An 18,877-nucleotide genomic window follows, 5' to 3' on the forward strand; every position below is an offset into this window, starting at 1 on the left:
CTGCACACACACACTGTGCAGCTGCACAATGGTGTTTCATCTGTGGGCCACTTTCTTGTGCATGTTCTTGAGAGAAACTTTGCAAGAAGACCTAAGCCTTCAGGCACTGCCTTAAGAAGATCACTTTTCTTTATAGAAGCACTGTTACGGAGGCCAGCTCTGTCACAGCAGTGCCCATTGCCTGTCCCTGCCTGCGCTCACAGGACTGACACACAGCAGGACGGTGACCAAGCTGCCAGAGCACTCAGGCCTTGCACCAACACAAGGGATGAGAAGGAGAGTGTGGGAGTGGAACGAGAACAGCTCTGGAAGATCAAGGGCTGCTGCTCCCTGGCAGCGCTGCCAGGCTGGGACTCTGCTCCCCTCCACTACTGCAGACAGAAACTGTCCCTGCAGCTCCAAAAAGGCCTTAAAAGACGATCTCAGGGGGAAAACAAAACAAAACAAAACAGTGCATGGCCCTTTATTTTTTTTTTTAAACAGAGAGAAAATGGCTCCTCATTTCCATAGACAGTCAGAAAAAAGAGGCAGACAGTGAAAAAGGGATGAGAACATTATCACAAAACACCACCACCACAACAGCAACAAAATAAGACTGGCTGAGCCTGCAATGAGTTACACTATAACTTCTATGCAGACAATGACAATTTCTTGTTGTTTATTATTGAAAACGTCCAGTTATCAGTTTCCACACTGAATCCTGGAGCTCCTTGTTCCTCATGCTATAAATGAGGGGATTCACTGCTGGAGGCACCAGTGAGTAGACAACCGCCATCACCAGGTCCAGCCATAGGGAAGAGATGGAGGGGGGTTTCAGGTAGGCGAATATGCCAGTGATGACAAACAGAGAGACCACAGCCAGGTGAGGCAGGCAGGTGGAAAAGGCTTTGTGCCGTCCCTGCTCAGAGGGGATCCTCATCACGACCCTGAAGATCTGCACATAGGACACCACAATGAAAACAAAACATCCCTCAAAAAAAAAAAGCACTAAACATGAGAAGCCCAACTTCCCTGCGGTGGGCATCTGAGCAGGAGAGCTTGAGGATCTGGGGGATTTCACAGAAGAACTGGTCCACAGCACTGCCCTTGCACAGTGGCAGTGAAAATGTATTGGCCGTGTGCAGCAGAGCATTGAGAAACCCAGTGGCCCAGGCAGCTGCTGCCATGTGGACACAAGCTCTGCTGCCCAGGAGGGTCCCGTAGTGCAGGGGTTTGCAGATGGCAACGTAGCGGTCATAGGACATGATGGTGAGAAGAAAAAACTCTGCTGAAGCTAAAAAGAAAAACAGGAAGAGTTGTGTAGCACATCCTGCATAGGAAATGACCCTGGTATCCCACAGAGAGTTGGCCATGGATTTGGGGACAGTGGTGGAGATGTAGCCCAGGTCGAGGAGGGAGAGGTTGAGCAGGAAGAAGTACATGGGGGTGTGGAGGTGCTGGTCACAGGCTATGGTGGTGATGATGAGGCCGTTGCCCAGGAGGGCAGCCAGGTAGATGCCCAGGAAGAGCCAGAAGTGCAAGAGCTGCAGCTCCCGTGTGTCTGTGAATGGCAGGAGGAGGAACTGGGTGATGGAGCTGCTGTTGGACATTTGCTGGTTTTGGGCATATGGGCTCTGTTCAGAAAAAGAAAAAGCAACATGAAATTAGGACAGAGTCCTCTGAGCTAAGCCACATGATTTTTCATAGGCATCACCCCAATTTAAATGCATTTCCTTTCTCTGATGTGTTATGGCTGAGTGTGTGGTGAGGAGCAGGACCTTTGCCCGTGTACTGCCAAGCAGCCAGCTTTGCTCTGCTGTAGTGGGGACATGGGGGGAGCTGGTTTGTGACACCTCTGACGTTCTCAAGGAATGGCAGATATAATCCACCTTCAATGAAAAACCTCAATATCTGTGCTCATGACTCTCAAAGTCTTGGGCTGCAGAGGAGACAATTAGCATGTTTTTATAAATATTTGATCTGTGTTTTTTAATTTTCCACCACCACATCAGGTGATTGGGGTTTTTTAGGGGTAGAAAGCCTCATTTCTGTGATTGAAAATGTGAAGAGTCTTGAGGCGGGACAGGCAAAAAGGCTCAGCTTTCTCTGGCTCTGTGCAGTCAGACAGCAGATGTGTCCATCAGGATTTTACTCATCTGTCCAGCTTTAATGGAAATGTGCAATATCTGCACTCATGATTCTGTAGAGAGTGGGCTGCAGAGTAGAAACATAGCATGTCTTTATAAATATTTCATCCGTATACTTTATTTTCCGCCACCATATCTGGTAAGGGGGAGAAATCCTAATTTTTATGAGAGAAAATGTGAAAAGTCTTGAGAGAGGGCAGGCAAAATGGCTCAGTTTTCTGTGGCTCAATGCTTAGTCCGGAGAGCAGCAGTGTCCATCACTCTTTCACTCATCTGTCCTGTGCTTTTGCTTGTGCTACCTTGAAAATGGCTTCAGACAAAAATTAATCTAATTAATACAAAAAACTGGACTCATACTGGAGCAGGGGAGCCCTGTCTGAAAGGGCAGATCTGCAAACTCTTCTCTATCCCAGCCCAGAGATGGAGATGTGATGGAGAGAGCAGGACACGACCCCTCACCCAGAGAAGCAAAGGACTCTGGCAGGAGAGTGCGGACCCCAAGGAAAGGCTCAGCACTCCTGGCATCCTACAGCAGAGCTGGGCCTTTCTGGGGGCAGCTGGTGAGCCCAGCAGGACAGGCAGAGCAGAGTCAGGGCTCCTGGAGATGGGATGTGCTAAAGGGACAGTCCGATCATTGCCCAGCAGACAACCCCCAGCAGCCACCTGCAGAGCAGGAGCAGAAGAGCTCCTGACCAGCCCCTGCTCTGCTGCCTGGAGCTGTCCCTGCCTGCAGCTGTGTCTCTGTGCCCAGGTCTCCTCCTGTCAGTGTCACAGACCCCATCCCAGCCGCTGTGTGCTCAGCTCTGCCCTGCAGACCCCTCCCAGCAGCCGGGCACTGCCCAGGGGCAGCTCTGTGTGGGCCGGCTCTGATGGGAACATCAGACCAACAACAATGAGCCTGGAAAAGTCATCCTGATTCTGTCTGGAAGCCAGGATGTGTTGATTTCTGATACTCCCAAGTTTATTCACTTCTAAGACTCACAGATTTGGAATTTCAGTTCATCCTCCTGAACTGAGACATTAATTTCTGTGTTCCATTGGGCTCATAGACAACCCAGAGTATGAGACTGATAAAACAGGATCCTTCTCTTTCACAGAGCCCCTGTCTTGCTGTGCTTTTTAAAAGCCTCCTGGGCATCTCCTAAAGTGATCTGGAGCTGTGAGCAGCCCTGACAAACATAACCTCCACTCCATAGCAGGACCCTGCCCAGCCAGAGGTTGCTCCTTCCCCCCACAGCTTCTCCCCACAGCACCGTGGGGATCTCCCCGGGCAGGCTGAGCGCTGACCCTGGCAGGCGGCAGAGTCCCTGCCCCGGCACAGCCCTGGGGTGCAGGGACCCTGCTCTGCAGGACAGCCCTGGGCACCCCTGAGTGCTCATCCAGATGCATACCTGTTCAAAATTTCCTGACGAGCCCCCTCCATACAGATCCCACAAGCTGTGGTTGTGTCAGTTTTAGGAGATGCCTCCAGGAGCTACAGCTGCATTGCCCTGCGCCCAGAGAATTACCATGTCAAGGGCTGCAAAGATTTCTCCCCCAGTGAGCTCTCAGTCATCCTCCCCATCCTGACCACCTTTAATCTCTCTCTGCCTTGCTCGTCTCCCTGAGATCCCCAGGCAGAGCCCTCAGCCCTGCTGCGCTTTGCAGAGGAGCTGCTCCTGGGCAGAGCTGTCTCTCTGCAGCGCTGCCGCTTGCCATGAGCTCCCTCTGTCCCAGGAGCCCAGCCCAGCTCAGCAGCACAGGAGCAGCCCCAGGCACTTTAATGACCCCTCTGGTGGCTTTGGTGCTGAGTCCATGAACCTGAGACACTTAGAGGCAGTTGAAGAAACCTGTCAGGAAGCCAAAGTCAGATTCAAACTCCAAAGTTTCTTGTAATGTTAATGGGTCCCACTGATAAACACTACTGAGGAACCATCCCCAGGGTCAGTTAAGACAGAAAACTGGAAGCAGTGGTGACAGGTCAGGAAAAGCAAAGTACAGGTGGCTCTGATTCTGAGTAAACCTGGATGTGTTTCACTAACCAAAGGGCCAAGCCCTGACCCCCATCCCCTGGGAAATCAGATCCCATCCCTCCCACGTTGCCCAGGGCTCTTTCTGGGACACTGTGATGTGGGGCTGTGCAAGGCCAAGGGCAGGACTATGGTCCCACACCTCCCAGGTTCCTGGCTGGGGACAAGGAGGCCATGAGGCCCCTGTGCTGTAAGGACAAGGTGTCTCCTCACAGGCATCAGAGGTGGAGACAACAGCCATAGCTGAGGGGAGAAGGAGCTCATGTCTGTTGGGGCCTTTCAGCCTTTTTACATCCCTTGACCATCTCCACAACAGCCTGTCCTATGCTGTGGCATCACCTGCACCTCTTTCCCTGCAGGCTGGAGACATCCCCCCTGCTGCCCCACCTTGCTCTTGTCTGAGCATCTTCCTTCCTTTGCTGAGATCTCTCTGTCCTCCCCAGCTGTTCCTTGAAGCACAAAGCCTTGGGCTGATGCAGACTCCCTCTGGGTGACCTGCTGCACCACAGCACTGCCCTTCCACTCACATTCCTTTCTCTGCATGTCCAGCCTGGACCTCCCTGGCTGCACTTTGTGCCTTGATTTCTTTCTCATGCTGCTTCCCACTATGAAGAAAACCTCCATCATCTCTGAAACCACCCTTCAAGCACTCTCAGGCTTCTCTCCTATTACTGCAGCCTCCCCAGCACTGCTCACTTCTCCTTGTTCAGTTTCAGAACTTTCTGATGGGCAAATCCCAGATTTTCTCAAGGTCTGGACTCTCCCTTGACTGAAGGTCCATTTGCTCAGCTGTTAATGTTTGCATGTGGATGGCTTATCCTGATGAGGGTGTCTCTCCTAAGACAAGAGCATGAGGAGTTACAGGACACAGAGAGTGGAATTTTGCCTTCATGTGGGAGAGCATTTGGAATGCATGGAGACAATGTCAGCTGAACGTTGAGGAGTCAGCATGAGAGGGCAGAACAACGTGGGCAATGTTGTGGTGACTGGACATCAGCTACAGGCTCCCTGATCGGGAAGAGGAATTAGATGAGGCCTCCTTCAGATAAATGAAAAAAGCCTCATGTTTCCAGGCCTCAGGTTTCCTTGTTGCAGACCTAAGATATTCCAATATCTGCAAGGTACCAGGTGTCCAGGAGGGTTTTGGAGCTCATTGACAACATCTTCCTGACACGGGTGACTGAGGGGTCAGTGAGGTGAGGTGCCCTGTGGGACTTCACACCTACAAACCAGAAAGATTTGGTCAGGGATGTAACAGTCAGGGATGAGAAAGTGGAGCTGAGGCCCCTGGAAGATGATAACTGGAGGATGGTGGGTGAGGTGGTGACATCCAAGTAGGTGTGAAGGGTGAAGGACCTCAGGAAATCCGATCAGCCTTACAGAACAGCCTGCTCCAAGCACAAGAATGATGTCTCCAAGTACCCATGAAAAGAAGCATTTATCTCATGAGGCTGCTTGTCTGAACTGATGGAGCTCCAGGGCAAAAAGGCAGCACACAGGAGGTGGAAGCAGGGGAAGCTGCAAAGGGGGAATTTAGAAACCTTGTCTATAGATGTAGGGAGTGATGCCAAAGCTGCCCTGGATTTCATACCTGCAGGGGAGGCTGAGGGCAGCAAGATGAGCTGACACAGCTTCCTTACAGTAAAAGAAGAGACAGGGCAATCATGGGCCTGCTGCTGAACTTCATTAGAGTAGAATCAGACAGGACTGAGGTACTTCATGGCTTCTTTGTCTCCATCTTCACCAGCAAGGCCTCCCAGGACTTTGTTCCCGAACGCAGGAGTCTGGAGAACACCCAGGAGTGGATGGGGCTCAAGTCAGGGGTTACCTGAGTAAACTCAAACACGATTACAGAAAAGGAGATGGGTCATTTGACCAGCTCCCTGAACACAGGTATAGCTGTGCTGTGGCATCTGAGATTCCCAGGAACACCCACCTTTTGGTCCAGAGGATGTGACTCCTCTTGAGGTGGCCTGGACTATCTCCTCACTCATGTGGTGATCTAGGCACCCACTTTTCTGACATATTCAGTCTTTATCAGGAGATGCTCCACATCCATATGCACTGGAGGCTGCTGATACCACCTGTTCTGGAAAGGGAGGGAAGGGTGAGCAGGGAAGGAAATAGAAGAAATGTGGCTTTATTGCTATTTATTATGGAAATGCTCTCTGTTTGGCTATTCCTGAAATCTCCCTAATCATCCACACCAGACTTGAAGCCTTCAGGAAAATGCTGCCCAGAGCCTTGGCTTGTAAGAGCATTTTAGATGTTAATGAGCCCTCTGCTGCCATGATCCTGAACTGCAGCTACTGAAAGAATGAACAAACCTCTAATGAAGTGAAAGGCAGAAACAAACTGAAGTTTGTGAGGGTGTTTGGGACCCTACGAAGGGCCATCACTGACCCAGCGCTGAAGGAAACAAGCAGTCGAGGTGTCGCATTTGTCACAGCGAGGGAAGACGCAAACACTTAATATACGTATCGGCAAACTTCAAACTTTTTTACAGAGCAGTTCACTTTTATACATGTTCCAATAATTATGCCTACTAGTCATAACCCGATTGGCTAAAATCTAGGGATTACATTAACCTAATTTGTCTAGCAACAGATATTCAGTATAATCAGTAATTGGCTTATGCATATTACAAAGTGCACGCTCATTATTGGTTACAACCTAACTGCCAGCTCCACCCTTAGATCCGCATTCTTCTCGTTACCACATCTGCTTTTCCCAACGAACTTCTAGCAGCAAGGCTTTTGCTTGTTACACACTAAATGCCAAGGTTCTTATGACTTTGTCAAGTCAGCGTCTTGCCTGCAGTTCACATGAGCTGAGTTCGCTGCTTATCTAACTCTTGTTCTGCTAAGTGTATTAGATTTACATGACCTCTACTATCTAACCATCCCTCCACATCGAGGTCCCTGTCCCTGGAGGCTGGGGAAGCAAAAGCCTTGAGACACCGGCTACAGGTGGTAAAGGTGATGTGCAGGTCGCTCTGATGCCAGGTGAGCCCTTCATGGCTGTTCATCATCAGAATGGTGTGGGGGACTACGGTGGGTCCGTGGATTCCCTGACGGAGGGCATGGGAACAGAGATCAGCCTTGAAGATATTAAGGCCTACCCATGAGAAAGATGGGAGTAAAGGAGTATCCGGACATATTAATGTGTACCCGTGAGAGAGAAGGGAGTAGAAGAGTAACATTGATGATAGCAAAATCAGCCAATGAGATGTTACTGCTGTAACTTGTAACCGATAGTGAAGAGACACAGGAATTGGTAAAACTGTATAAAAATGCACTTGTGGCAATAAATGGCATCTACTACTTTCATCCTGGAAGAACTTGGTCTATGTCGTTTGTCTGTCTCAACCAGGACAGCAAGGCTGAGCCCTGACCCCAGGACCAGCCAAAGGACATCATTTCTCTCAAATTTCTCAGGCTCTGCCTGTGGTCATTGTGAAGGTATTTGTGTTTTGAGTGTGGGTTTGGTGCCAGGTGCTGTTCCTTTAACCACAAGGCTCTGGTTTTCTGAGGATTTGGCAATGCCTGTGAGGTCCTCAAAACCCATTCAGCTTCTTTCATAGACCTGGCGATGGTTCTCAAGCACCTAAGCCGTCCCAGCCCCAAACTTGCTTGAATCCTCAATTTGGATCCATGCCCCAGCACTGAAATGCACGTGTTCCTTCTTCTGCTGCCCTAAAATTAAAACCAAAGGCAGTCGATTCCACATTAACATGACCAGCCCATGCTCTTCAGGTCTTCTTCTTGCCTTTAACACACTCACTGCTACACATAGACCACTCTCATCCTGCACTCCCATGTGTCTCACAAACCTTTCGCTCTTGTCATCCAGCAACAGGCCAACACTCCAGGAGGTTGGTGCTTCCTCCAGGCTCATGGATGATTCCTGAGGACCATCCAAGTGTGGGCAGTGTAAGAGAGGAGCAGAGCAAGGACGATTCATTGGCCATGACTGAGCACAGCCACCCCAGGAGCAGCCATTCCCATCTCCCAGGCACAGCCATGCCCACAGCATGCAAATGTCACTGCCTTATATGATTAGCCCAAGAGAAGCCTGCCTTCTTTCCATAACCCCCTAAAAACCTTCCTCCTGTTCCACCTCCACCACAGACATCAACCACATTCCACTTGCAGGCTCAGACATGGTTGTAAGGATCTACTAACATCGTCAGCCATCACCCTTTTCTACCTCACATCCCCTGACCCTCTCCCACACCACACATGGGCGGTCACTGCTGCTCAGGGCCTCTCGCTCTTCAGAAGATGACTTGAACTTCTTGGTTCTTCCTGGTGCTTGTTATAATCTTTCTTGCTCCCTGCAGACCTCATGGTGAGTTTCCTTGTTCATGTCAGGGTCTTCATAACCAGCTCTTATGGAATGCTTGTCTTTATGTGATCATCCGTGCAGGTGTTATCCCAGAAAAGTACCAAATATATCAAATCTGATGCTGAGTGAAATGCAATAAAACCTTGTTGAGCCACCTCCATAGCTGTGCCTTTCCAGCAAGGAGTTTCTCCTGAGAAAGCGATCCAGCCTCTGCCACTCTCTGGAGAGGAACATGAGCAGTGTCCGTGCACCTGGGGACACAAAGGGTGACTTTTGCAAGACCACCCTTTATCTGAACCACAGAGATATGTACGTACGGATGGGGTATCAAGCCTCTTAGTGCAGCAGAGATTGGAGTTCTGATCTCCCTTCATCTGCCCTGTGTGACAGTGTTTAAAATCAACTACCCCGGTCAAAAAGTTGCTTTTGATTCTCTTCACAGTCTGAAGCACCACATGGGTCAGGAGATGAGCCGAGATACTCAGCGAGGACTCACGCTTCTGTGTTCTTAAACTTTAGGTGTTCCCGGGAATCTCAGGAGACAAGGCGTGTTGATTCCTGGGTTCAAGGAGCTGGTCGAGTTCCTCGTCTCCATTTCTGTAATGGTGCCTTTATGCCTGGCTGATGTGCAGAATCTGTACGTGGACGTTGACAGCTGTTGAACAAGCTGCTCTGAAAGGATTGACAAGGTGGCCTGTTCTTTCTGGAAGGGTATTAGCACAGAAAAAAAGAAGAAGCTGGGTTGGGGCAAATGAAAAGGGATGCAAAAGTTGTGGTCAGGACTGTTTCTGGTTACTTGTAAAGCAGCCCTGTGCCTCATGTGAATGATTTCTGTGATCAGAGAGAAACTGAGAGTGTTCTCTTACTAGAAAACCTGAAGGGAAAGGAAGGACAGCGTCATCCCGACTGGATAGGTCCTCAGAAGGTGTCTTGTCCAACCTCCTGCTCAAAGCAGGATCAGACCAGATTACTCAGAGCTTTATCCAAACACATTTTGGTCACTTTCTGGCACAGAGTGAGTGTTAGTTCCAGTGATCCCTGACTTCATCCCCACCCACTGCTGGTTGTTCTGCTCCAGATTCCTGCCTCGAGTCACAGAGGCTTGGGAGACAGCAATTCCTCAGAAGAAAGACTCTTCCTTTGAGAATGCTGGTAGGAAATGTATTTTGCTGAGTAACTGGCAACACTTATATATTTTACTATATATTTACCAACACATAAATACATATTTTTCCTTATGATCACATAGAAAGACAGATAACACAGGTCTGTTGAGATCACTGCCAACATGGCCATCTTAAAAAAGAACAGTTCAATTAACCTTTTTCTCCTTCTTTCCTGCATCAGGCAAGAGTGGCCAAGAGCTTTGAGCTTGACTCACTCTGTGCCAAGGGTAAAAAGGGGCATTGACAGTCCAGGGCAGTGGAGTTTTTGGTGCCTTTCACTCTGTGCAAGATACAAGGATTATCTCTCTTAATGCTGTAGGCTTTGGTAGGATCGAAATCTAGAGAACAATTTTTAAAAATGGAGGGAAAAAGAAACGAAATGAAAGATGTAGAGTGAAGGAAATGTCTTCTTGCAACTTTAAGCATCAAACATTGTTGGTGTTATAATTATTTTTCTTTGTTTTGAATACTTTAAATATCAGTGTTTTCCCATGACATCAAAATGAGACTTTTCGGGATGTGCATTAATAGCTAGAGGAGAATTTCTGATCTTCCACAAGATTTCCCTTCTCAGCACTCTCTGTCTTAGGCTGTGCATTCGATCTCCCTCATCTTTTATGTATTTTTTCCCGCCCTAACTAAACTGACCATGTCTGAAGTCCCATTTCCAGCAGCTGATCTACGCACAAGCACTTGCGATTGCTCTCTGGATTTCTCTTCCTCTTACTCTTTGATCACTCAGACTCTTGTCAACAATCCAGTTTCTGGTTTTAGCTTCAAGGAGTTAAAAGATTCCTTGTCTTTTGGTAGTCTGTCTAATTCTGTCTTTAGCCAACTCTTTTATTGTGTTTATTTTGTAATTCATTTCTGCCTAAAATATATTCTCATGGTTATGCCTTGTGAATGGTGAATCTCATTGGTGGCAGTTTGTCCTTGGCATACAGTTGAGGAGTGTGTTTTCTTTTAATCATGAATCTTATCAGTTTTATTTTGTTTGTTCAAAAGGAAAGAAAAGTCCCTCTTTGCCTGTGTGCAGCCAGATCTCCAAGGAGAGCAGGTGGGAGCTGCTGCAAAGGAGCTGGAACATCCAGCTGCAGCCTGCAGTGGAGAAGTCTGGTGTAAGGAAAAGGGATGCAAGTGCCAGGTGGCCAAGGAGAGAAATGATGGGGTTGGGGAGGTGAGGAGCAAGGTTGTCCACACAGTGTCAGACCTCAAGTGTCAGACCTTCTCCAACCAGTCCAGACCTCCATAGGAGAGACCCTGGATCGATATAATACTGATAGAATATTTTCTTTAAACGGAAAAATTAATGAAATACACCCTTTAAAATAGAAAGACGCTTTTATTAGAAGCTTTTTGAAATCTTTCTACATAGTTACACCAAGAAAACTCTCTAATTCACTGTACAAGAGTAGAAGACAATTACAAGAAGAGACATGGTTTCTTAGAGCTTTCTTCAGTGTAATGAGCCCCATGGTGCATTTGGTGCTGAGTCCTTGAAACTCACTGAGGTGCTGAGAGGAGATTGCACAAACCTTGCCAGAAGTCAAAGTCAGAAGAGAAAAGTACTATGTACCTCGAAGTATTAATGAGTTCCACTGAGGGCAAGTACCAGCAAAGCCTCCCCAGGGACTCGTTAGAGCAGAGAATTGGAGGCCATGATGGCAGATAAACAAAGGGTCATGTGCAGGCAGCTGAGGTGCTGAGAAAAGCCTGGTTTTGTTGGATGAAGCAGAGAGGCCAAGGCCTGACCCCCAGCCCCTGGGAAGGCAGATCCTGTCCCTCACCCATTGCTCAGGGCTCCTCCTGGGGCAGGGGGATGTGGGCTGTGTGATGCTGAGTGAAGGACAACGGTGTGACAGTTCCCAGCCTTCCTGGGGGTGTGCAAGGAGGCCATGAGGTGGCCCCAGTGCCTGAGGACAACATGATGATTGCCATTGCCAAGGGGACAAAGACTTGGGTTCTCTTGGTGACATCCAGCCTTGCCAGTGCCCTTTGCCATCTCCACCACAGGTTGTCCTACACTGTCCCACAGCTGCTTCTGTTTCCCTGCAGGCTGCAGACACCCATCTCTCTTCCTCCACTTGCTCTCACCCAGGTATTTCCATACATTGACCGATATGTCTCCACTCCCATGCTCTGTTCCTCGAAACACAAGGTGGTGGACTGATCTCATGCTCCTTCTGAATGATTTCTTGTACCACAGCACTACCCTTTGAGTGACATTTCTTCCTCCTCATGCCCAGTCCCCATGTTCCGAGCTGCACTGTGTGGCAGTGTTTCTCTCCTCTGCTGTAGAAAGGAGGACCCTGAAAACTACTGACCTGTCAGCCTCTTACCTGTGCCTGGGAAGATCATGGAACAGATCCTCCTAGAAGCTCTGCTAAGGAACAAGGGTGGTGACTCAACCACTGCCCTGGGTACTCTGTTCCACTGCTTCATAAACTTTTCCATGAAGAAATGTTTCCTAATATCGATTCTGAACCTTCTCTGGCACAACCTGAGGCCATTTCCTCTCATGCTATCACTTGCTACTCATGAGAACACCAACACCCTTCATTCTACAGCCTCTTTTCAGATAGTTGTAGAGAGGGAAAGGTCTCCCCTCAGCCTCCTGTTCTCCAAGCTAAACACCCCCAGGTCCCTCAGCTCCTCCTCAGAAGACTTGTGCTCCAGGCTCTCAACAGCCTTGTCCCCTCCTCTGCACTCACTCCAGCACCTCAGGGTCTTTCCTAAAGTTAGGGGCCCAAAACTGAACCGAGGATTCAACTTCTGGCCTCACCAGCGCTGAGTACAAGGGGATGATCGCTGCCCAGGTTCTGCCCATTGCTCTATTCTTGATGCACTCCAGGAGGCTATTGGCCTTTTTGGCCACCTGGGCACATGCTGGCTCGTGTTCAGTCGCTGTCAATCAACACCCCCAGGTCTTTTTCCACCAGACAGCTTTCCAGCCACACTTCCTCAAGCCTGTAGTCTTGCATGGGGTTGTTATGACCCAAGGGCAGCCCATGGCACTTGGCCTTGTTACACCTCAGACAATTGACCTCAGCCCAATGAACCAGCAGCTCCATATCGGTCTGTAGAGCCTTCCTACCCTCCAGCAGATCAACACTCCTACCCAACCTGGTGTCATCTGCAAACATACTGAGGGTGCGCTCGATCCCCTCATCCAGATCATTGATAAAGAGATTAAACTGGCCCCAATACTGAGCCCTGGGGAACACCACTCATGACCGGCCGCAACTGGATTTGGCTCCGTTCACCACAACTCTGTGGGCCCAGCCCTCCAGCCAGTTCTTTATGCATCGCAGATACACCATCCAGGCCATGAGCTGCAGCTTCTCCAGGAGAATGCTGTGGGATACAGTGTCAAAGGCTTTACTCAAGTCTAAGTACACAACATCCACAGCCTGTGTGGCGGATTCACTCCCCCACAACAGACTTTCCCTCATCTGCTAAGCCGGTCACCTTGACATAGAAGGAGATCAGGCTGGTCAAGCAGGATCTGCCTTTCACAAAGCCATGCTGATTGGGCCCGATTGCTCGTCTCATATGTGTGACCTCCCAGTCCCTTTCCCAGCCATGTTCCTGCTGTTGGCCTATCCCCTGCAGAGGCACAAGTGACCTCACAGTCCCCTCCACAGCCATCGGCTTCCTACTGGATTAGGAGTTCCTGAGACACAGCCGAGCACATGACATCGTACCCAGCCATCACCCTCCTTGTGGTCCAGTGTGTGAGCAGATAAAACTAAGCTGCTTTCATCAAATTTATCTAATAGATTTCCTATCAAGGGTTTGAGTGGAGAAACTTTACTCAGAGGAGCTGCTCTATTTACCCGGGTACACTTTATATCTCTGCTTCTGCCTTTTTTTTTTTTCTTCTTCCTGTGTCTGTTCCATCTTGAAAGAGCTCTCCAGGGCAAAGATTCATGGAGTTATACAATAACGCAGATTGGAATTGACCCCTGAACACTATCTCTATCCCAATGATATATATGGCACGCCAAAGAATAGCTGATAGCATTTGTGCTCACTTGGGTTCATCTCTACCACATGCACACAATGGACATGCACATAAAATATATGTTTACAACTCATCTGTACAATGAAAATATGGAATTTTGACCTAGTATTTCATAGAATCATAGAATGGCCTGAATTGGAAAGGACCCACAAGGAATCATAGAATCCAACTCCTGTCCCTGCACAGGACAACCCCAAAGTTCACACCATGTATCTGAGGACGTTGTCCAGTCTCTTCTTCAACACTGTCAGGCTTGGGGCCGTGACACCTCCCTGGGGAGCCTGTTCCAGTGTCCAGCACCCTCTACGTGAAGAACCTTTTCCTCATCTCCAACCTAAACTTTCCCTGCAACATCTACCTTCCATTCCCTTGGGTTCTCTCATTGGTCACTAAAGAGAAGACATCAGTACCTTCCCTTCTCCCCTTGTGAGGAAGCTGTAGCCACCATGAGGTCTCCTTTTAGTCTTCTCTTCAGCTCTGATGCTGAGAAACCCCTTGCTTTGCTTTCTGAAGCAGAAAGGAGAAGCCACGACCTCCAGGCAAAGGGAAGGGGGATCCTGTCCCTCACACACGGCTCAGGGCTCTTCCTGGGACCGTGGGATGTGGGTGTGCAAGGCCGAGGGAAGGACAACACTGGTACAACAACTTCCAGCTTCCCCATGGGGCTGCAAGGAGGCAACGAGGCCCCAGTGCCATGAGGACAACATGTCTTCTCCTAGGCCTCAGTGGCACAGACAGCTGCCATGGCCAAGGGGACAGAGACCTGGGTTCTGTTGGTCCCTTCCAGCCTTGCCAGCACCCTTGGCCATCTCCATCACAGGCTGTTCTACACCGTCCTACACCTGCCCCTCCTTCCCTGCAGCCTGCAGACACCCATCTCGCTTCCCCACCTGCTCTCACCCCAACATTTCTGTCCCTTCACTGATGTGTCTGCACCCTCACTGGCTGTTCTTTGGAACACAAAGCCATGGGCTGATCCAGCTCCCTCTGCGTGACCTCTTGCACCACAGCCCTGCCCTTCCAGTCACATTTCTTCCTCCTGATATCCACTCCTCACCTTCCAAGTTGCACTTTCTGACTCTTCCCTGCTTCTTCCCACTTCCAAGGAGAGCACGACCATCTAAGAAACTGCCCTTCATGCAGGGAACCCAACCTGTTAGGCTTCTTGTGGTCTTTTACCTGACCAGAGGGAAGTAACTTCACCACGATCTTCTAAATCCCGTGACTGCTGTTGGCCTTTCAGCTTCTCTGACAGACACGACCATGTTCCTACTGCTGTCCTGTCATGTTCTCAGGTGGGATGGACATGACAACCCGTCTCCAAGGCCTCTTCCTGGGTAGGACCTGTGGGTACCTTGGCAGAGGTTCTTTCCCAGCCATGTCCCTGCTGCTGGCCTGTCACCTCCAGAGACAGAACTGATCTCACTGTCCCCTTCACAGCCACACGCTTCTGACTGGATTATGAGATTCTGAGACACAACTGACCTCATAATACGACACCCATCCATCTCCCTCCTTAGCCGCCAGGACCTGACCAAGACTGAAGCGTGTTCTACACAGTCCTACACCTGCCCCTCTTTCCCTGCAGGCTGTAGACACCCATCTGGCTTCCTCACCTTGTTCAAATTCATCAAATAGATTTCCTACTAACAATGTGCATGAAAAGCACTCTTCTCTGGAACAGCTGTATTTCCATTATCACCTTCTATATCTCCTCTTTTGACTTTTTTTTTACTATTCTTCTACCTATTCTCTCTCCAGAAACCTCTCCAAGGCAAAAATTCTTTCAAATTACAGAATAACTCAGGTTTGAAGAGAGCCCTTGTCTCACTCATCTTGTCTCACTCTCCTGCTCAGGGCAGGGTCAACCAGGTGAGGTTGCTCAAGGCCTCCACCCAGGTTTGCACCATCCTCAAACGCAATGAAAGTGCACTCTGTTACATCTTAGAGGGGGAGAATAAAGATGTTCAACAGTGTTGGCCCAACTGCCAGTCACTGAGAGATGACACTCACAACTGGTTGCATGGAAGACTTTGTACCACTCATGATATTTGGGCTTAATGGTTCAGCATCCCACCCAGCATCCACTTCTTGAGCCCCATCAGCACCACTCTGCCCAGAAGGACACCATGGCTGAGGCCTTGCAAGCACCCTGTACACAACATGCCTTTCTTTCCCCTGTCCATTTGGGTTCCGCAATCCTTCCTTTGCCTTCACATTCCAGGAAATGGGTGTAGGAGGACATGTCCCATCCCCTTCCCAGGGAGGGAGGTAGGGTGTCCAGCCTGTAACTCTCCCAGTTCCTATTCCTGCTCTTCTTGAAGATGGGTTTGAGGTCTGCGTTTTCTAAGGACCCCAGAACCATTCTGGTTTCTATGGCACTTTTGAGAGCACAATCCGGAATCATGGGAAGGGTGACGTAGCAGACAAGAACACGTGCAATGAGCCTGTCCAAGGCAGCTGAGATGAATCTCACTGGTCAAATGGGGTTTGTTCCTCTAGTCAAACACAGAATTGTCAGGGTTCTGTCAGGTGTCAACATCTGAGCTGGCCTCATGGACTCCTTATGCACCCATGGATGCTCAGAGACAGAGTCTGTCCCTTTTACACAAAGAGGCAGGTGTCACAGAGTCCCTCTCGACCTCCTGTTGCCAATCCCAAAGGGCAGGAGACACCTGAGCCCTGTGGTGTGTCACCCTGCTCTGCACTCATCTGACTTGTGCCATGGCAGGAAGAATGGACACAAGGAGCTCGCTTGAAGGAAGCACATCCCAGTGCTGCATTCAGGCAGTTAACAATGGGATGTTACTTCCAACACCAAGTGACCTCAAGATCTTGTCTGTCCCACAGGCCTTCATGGAACCCTAAGGAATAGTTGATGGTGTTTGTGATCACTCGGGTTCATGTCACCTCAAGTACATGATGTGCGTGCTCACAATTCATCTGTACAAAGCAAACACGAACTGCTGAACTACTCATTCAGTGTCCCTCCATGGAGGGAAGAACAACCTCTTTGGGTGAGAGGCCAGTGCAGGAAATGGTGGTTGTGAGGGGCCAGTGCATGATGATTGACCTGAGGCTCCTTCCCAAGGGGTGTCCAGTGCACAGGGGCACAGCCCAGCCCCTGCTCTGCTGGTCCTGCAGGTCTCTGGCAGGAGGCCTGGCTGTGAGAGGACACTGCTGTGTGCCCAGCCCTGCACACACACACTGTGCAGCTGCACAATGCTGATTCATCTGTGGGCCACTTTTGAAGCCATATGCTTGAGAGAAACTTTGCAAGAAGATATAAACCATCATGCACTTCCCTGAGGAGATGACCGTTCTTTCTGGAAAGGCTGTTCTGAGGCCAGCTCTGTCACAGCAGTGCCCATTGCCTGTCCCTGCCTGCGCTCACAGGACTGACACACAGCAGGACGGTGACCAAGCTGCCAGAGCACTCAGGCCTTGCACCAACTCAAGGGATGAGAAGGAGAGCGTGGGAGTGGAACGAGAACAGCTCTGGAAGACCAAGGGCTGCTGCTCCCTGTCAGCGCTGCCAGGCTGGGACTCTGCTCCCCTCCACTAATGCAGACAGAAACTGTCCCTGCAGCTCCAAAAAGGCCTTAAAAGAAGATCTCAGGGGAAAAATAAATCAAAACGAAACACTGCAGGGCCTTTTATACTTTTTTTTTTTAAAAAATAGAGAAAAGGGTTCCTCATTTCCATAGACACTTGGTCAGAAAAAAAGGCCGACAGTGATTTAGGAAAGGAATGACAACATTATGACAAAACACAACCAAAACAACAACCAGAAACTCTGAGAATGTAATGAGTTACACTATAACTGCTATGCAGAGGGTGAGAGTTTGTTGCTGTTTCTTATTGAAAAAGTGCAGTTATCAATTTCCACACTGAACCCTGGAGCTCCTGGTTCCTCATGCTGTAGATGAGGGGGTTCACTGCTGGAGGAACCACTGAGTACAGAACAGACACCACCAGGTCCAGTGAAGGGGACGAGATGGAGGGGGGTTTCAGGTAGGCAAATGAACCAGTGATGACAAACAGGGAGACCACGGCCAGGTGAGGGAGGCAGGTGGAAAAGGCTTTGTGCCGACCCTGCTCAGAGGGGATCCTCAGCACAGCCCTGAAGATCTGCACATAGGACACCACAATGAAAATAAAACACATAAAAGCTAAACAGGCACTGACCACCATAAGGCCAAGTTTCCTGAGGTAGGAGTGTGAGCAGGAGAGCTTGAGGATCTGGGGGATTTCACAGAAGAACTGATCCACAGCATTGCCCTTGCACAGTGGCAGTGAAAATGTATTGGCCGTGTGCAGCAGAGCATAGAGAAACCCAGTGGCCCAGGCAGCTGCTGCCATGTGGACACAAGCTCTGCTGCCCAGGAGGGTCCCGTAGTGCAGGGGTTTGCAGATGGCAACAAAGCGGTCATAGGACATGATGGTGAGCAGATAATACTCTGCTGAAATGAAAAAGAGAAACATAAAGACTTGTGCAGCACATCCCAAAAAGGAGATGGCCCTGGTGTTCCAGAGGGAGTTGGCCATGGATTTGGGGAGAGTGGTGGAGATGTAGCCCAGGTCGAGGAGGGAGAGGTTGAGGAGGAAGAAGTACATGGGGGTGTGGAGGTGCTGGTCACAGGCTATGGTGGTGATGATGAGGCCGTTGCCCAGGAGGGCAGCCAGGTAGATGCCCAGGAAGAGCCAGAAGTGCAAGAGCTGCAGCTCCGGTGTGTCTGTGAATGGCAGGAGGAGGAACTGGATGATGGAGCTGCTGTTGGACATTTGCTGTTTGTTGGCATGTGGGCTCTGTTGGAAAAAAAAAAAAAAAGCAACTTAAAATTAGGACAGACTCCTCTTAGCAAAGCCACACCATTTTTTAAAGATATCATCCCAATAGAAATGCATTTTCTTTCTCTGGTCTGTGCTGGCTGAGTGTGCTGCCAGGAGCAGGACCTCTGCCGGTGTGCTGCCCAGCAGCCAGCTTTGCTCTGCTGCAGTGGGGACATGGGAGCTGGTTTGTGACAGCTCTGACATTCACAAGGAATGGCAGATGTAATCCACCTTCAATGAAAAAGTTTAATATCTGTGCTCATGACTGTCAAGGGCTTTGGCTGCAGAGGAGACAATTAGCTTGTCCTTATAAATTTTTTTTGTGTGTTTTTTTATTTTCCACCACCACATCAGGTGAGTGGGATTTTTTTA

General features: G+C 49.5%; 1 protein-coding gene and 1 pseudogene across 1 annotated transcript; both read right to left on the reverse strand.

Annotated features, from left to right (window-relative positions):
- Nucleotides 1–661: 661 nt before the first annotated feature.
- On the reverse strand, nt 662–1,589 carry LOC135999655 (olfactory receptor 14A16-like; annotated as a pseudogene).
- Nucleotides 1,590–17,530: 15,941 nt separating this feature from the next.
- Nucleotides 17,531–18,457, reverse strand: LOC135999656 (olfactory receptor 14A16-like). The gene has a single exon (XM_065653215.1). It carries the CDS (start codon nt 18,455–18,457, stop codon nt 17,531–17,533), a length of 927 nt encoding a protein of 308 aa, XP_065509287.1.
- Nucleotides 18,458–18,877: the final 420 nt, after the last annotated feature.

The sequence above is a fragment of the Caloenas nicobarica genome, chromosome 29, assembly GCF_036013445.1.
Source record: "Caloenas nicobarica isolate bCalNic1 chromosome 29, bCalNic1.hap1, whole genome shotgun sequence".
NCBI lineage: Eukaryota > Metazoa > Chordata > Aves > Columbiformes > Columbidae > Caloenas > Caloenas nicobarica.

Coding starts and splice junctions, on each gene's coding strand:
- LOC135999656 (XM_065653215.1), bottom strand. CDS start 18,457: ATGTCCAACAGCAGCTCCATCATCCAGTTCCTCCTCCTGCCATTCACA.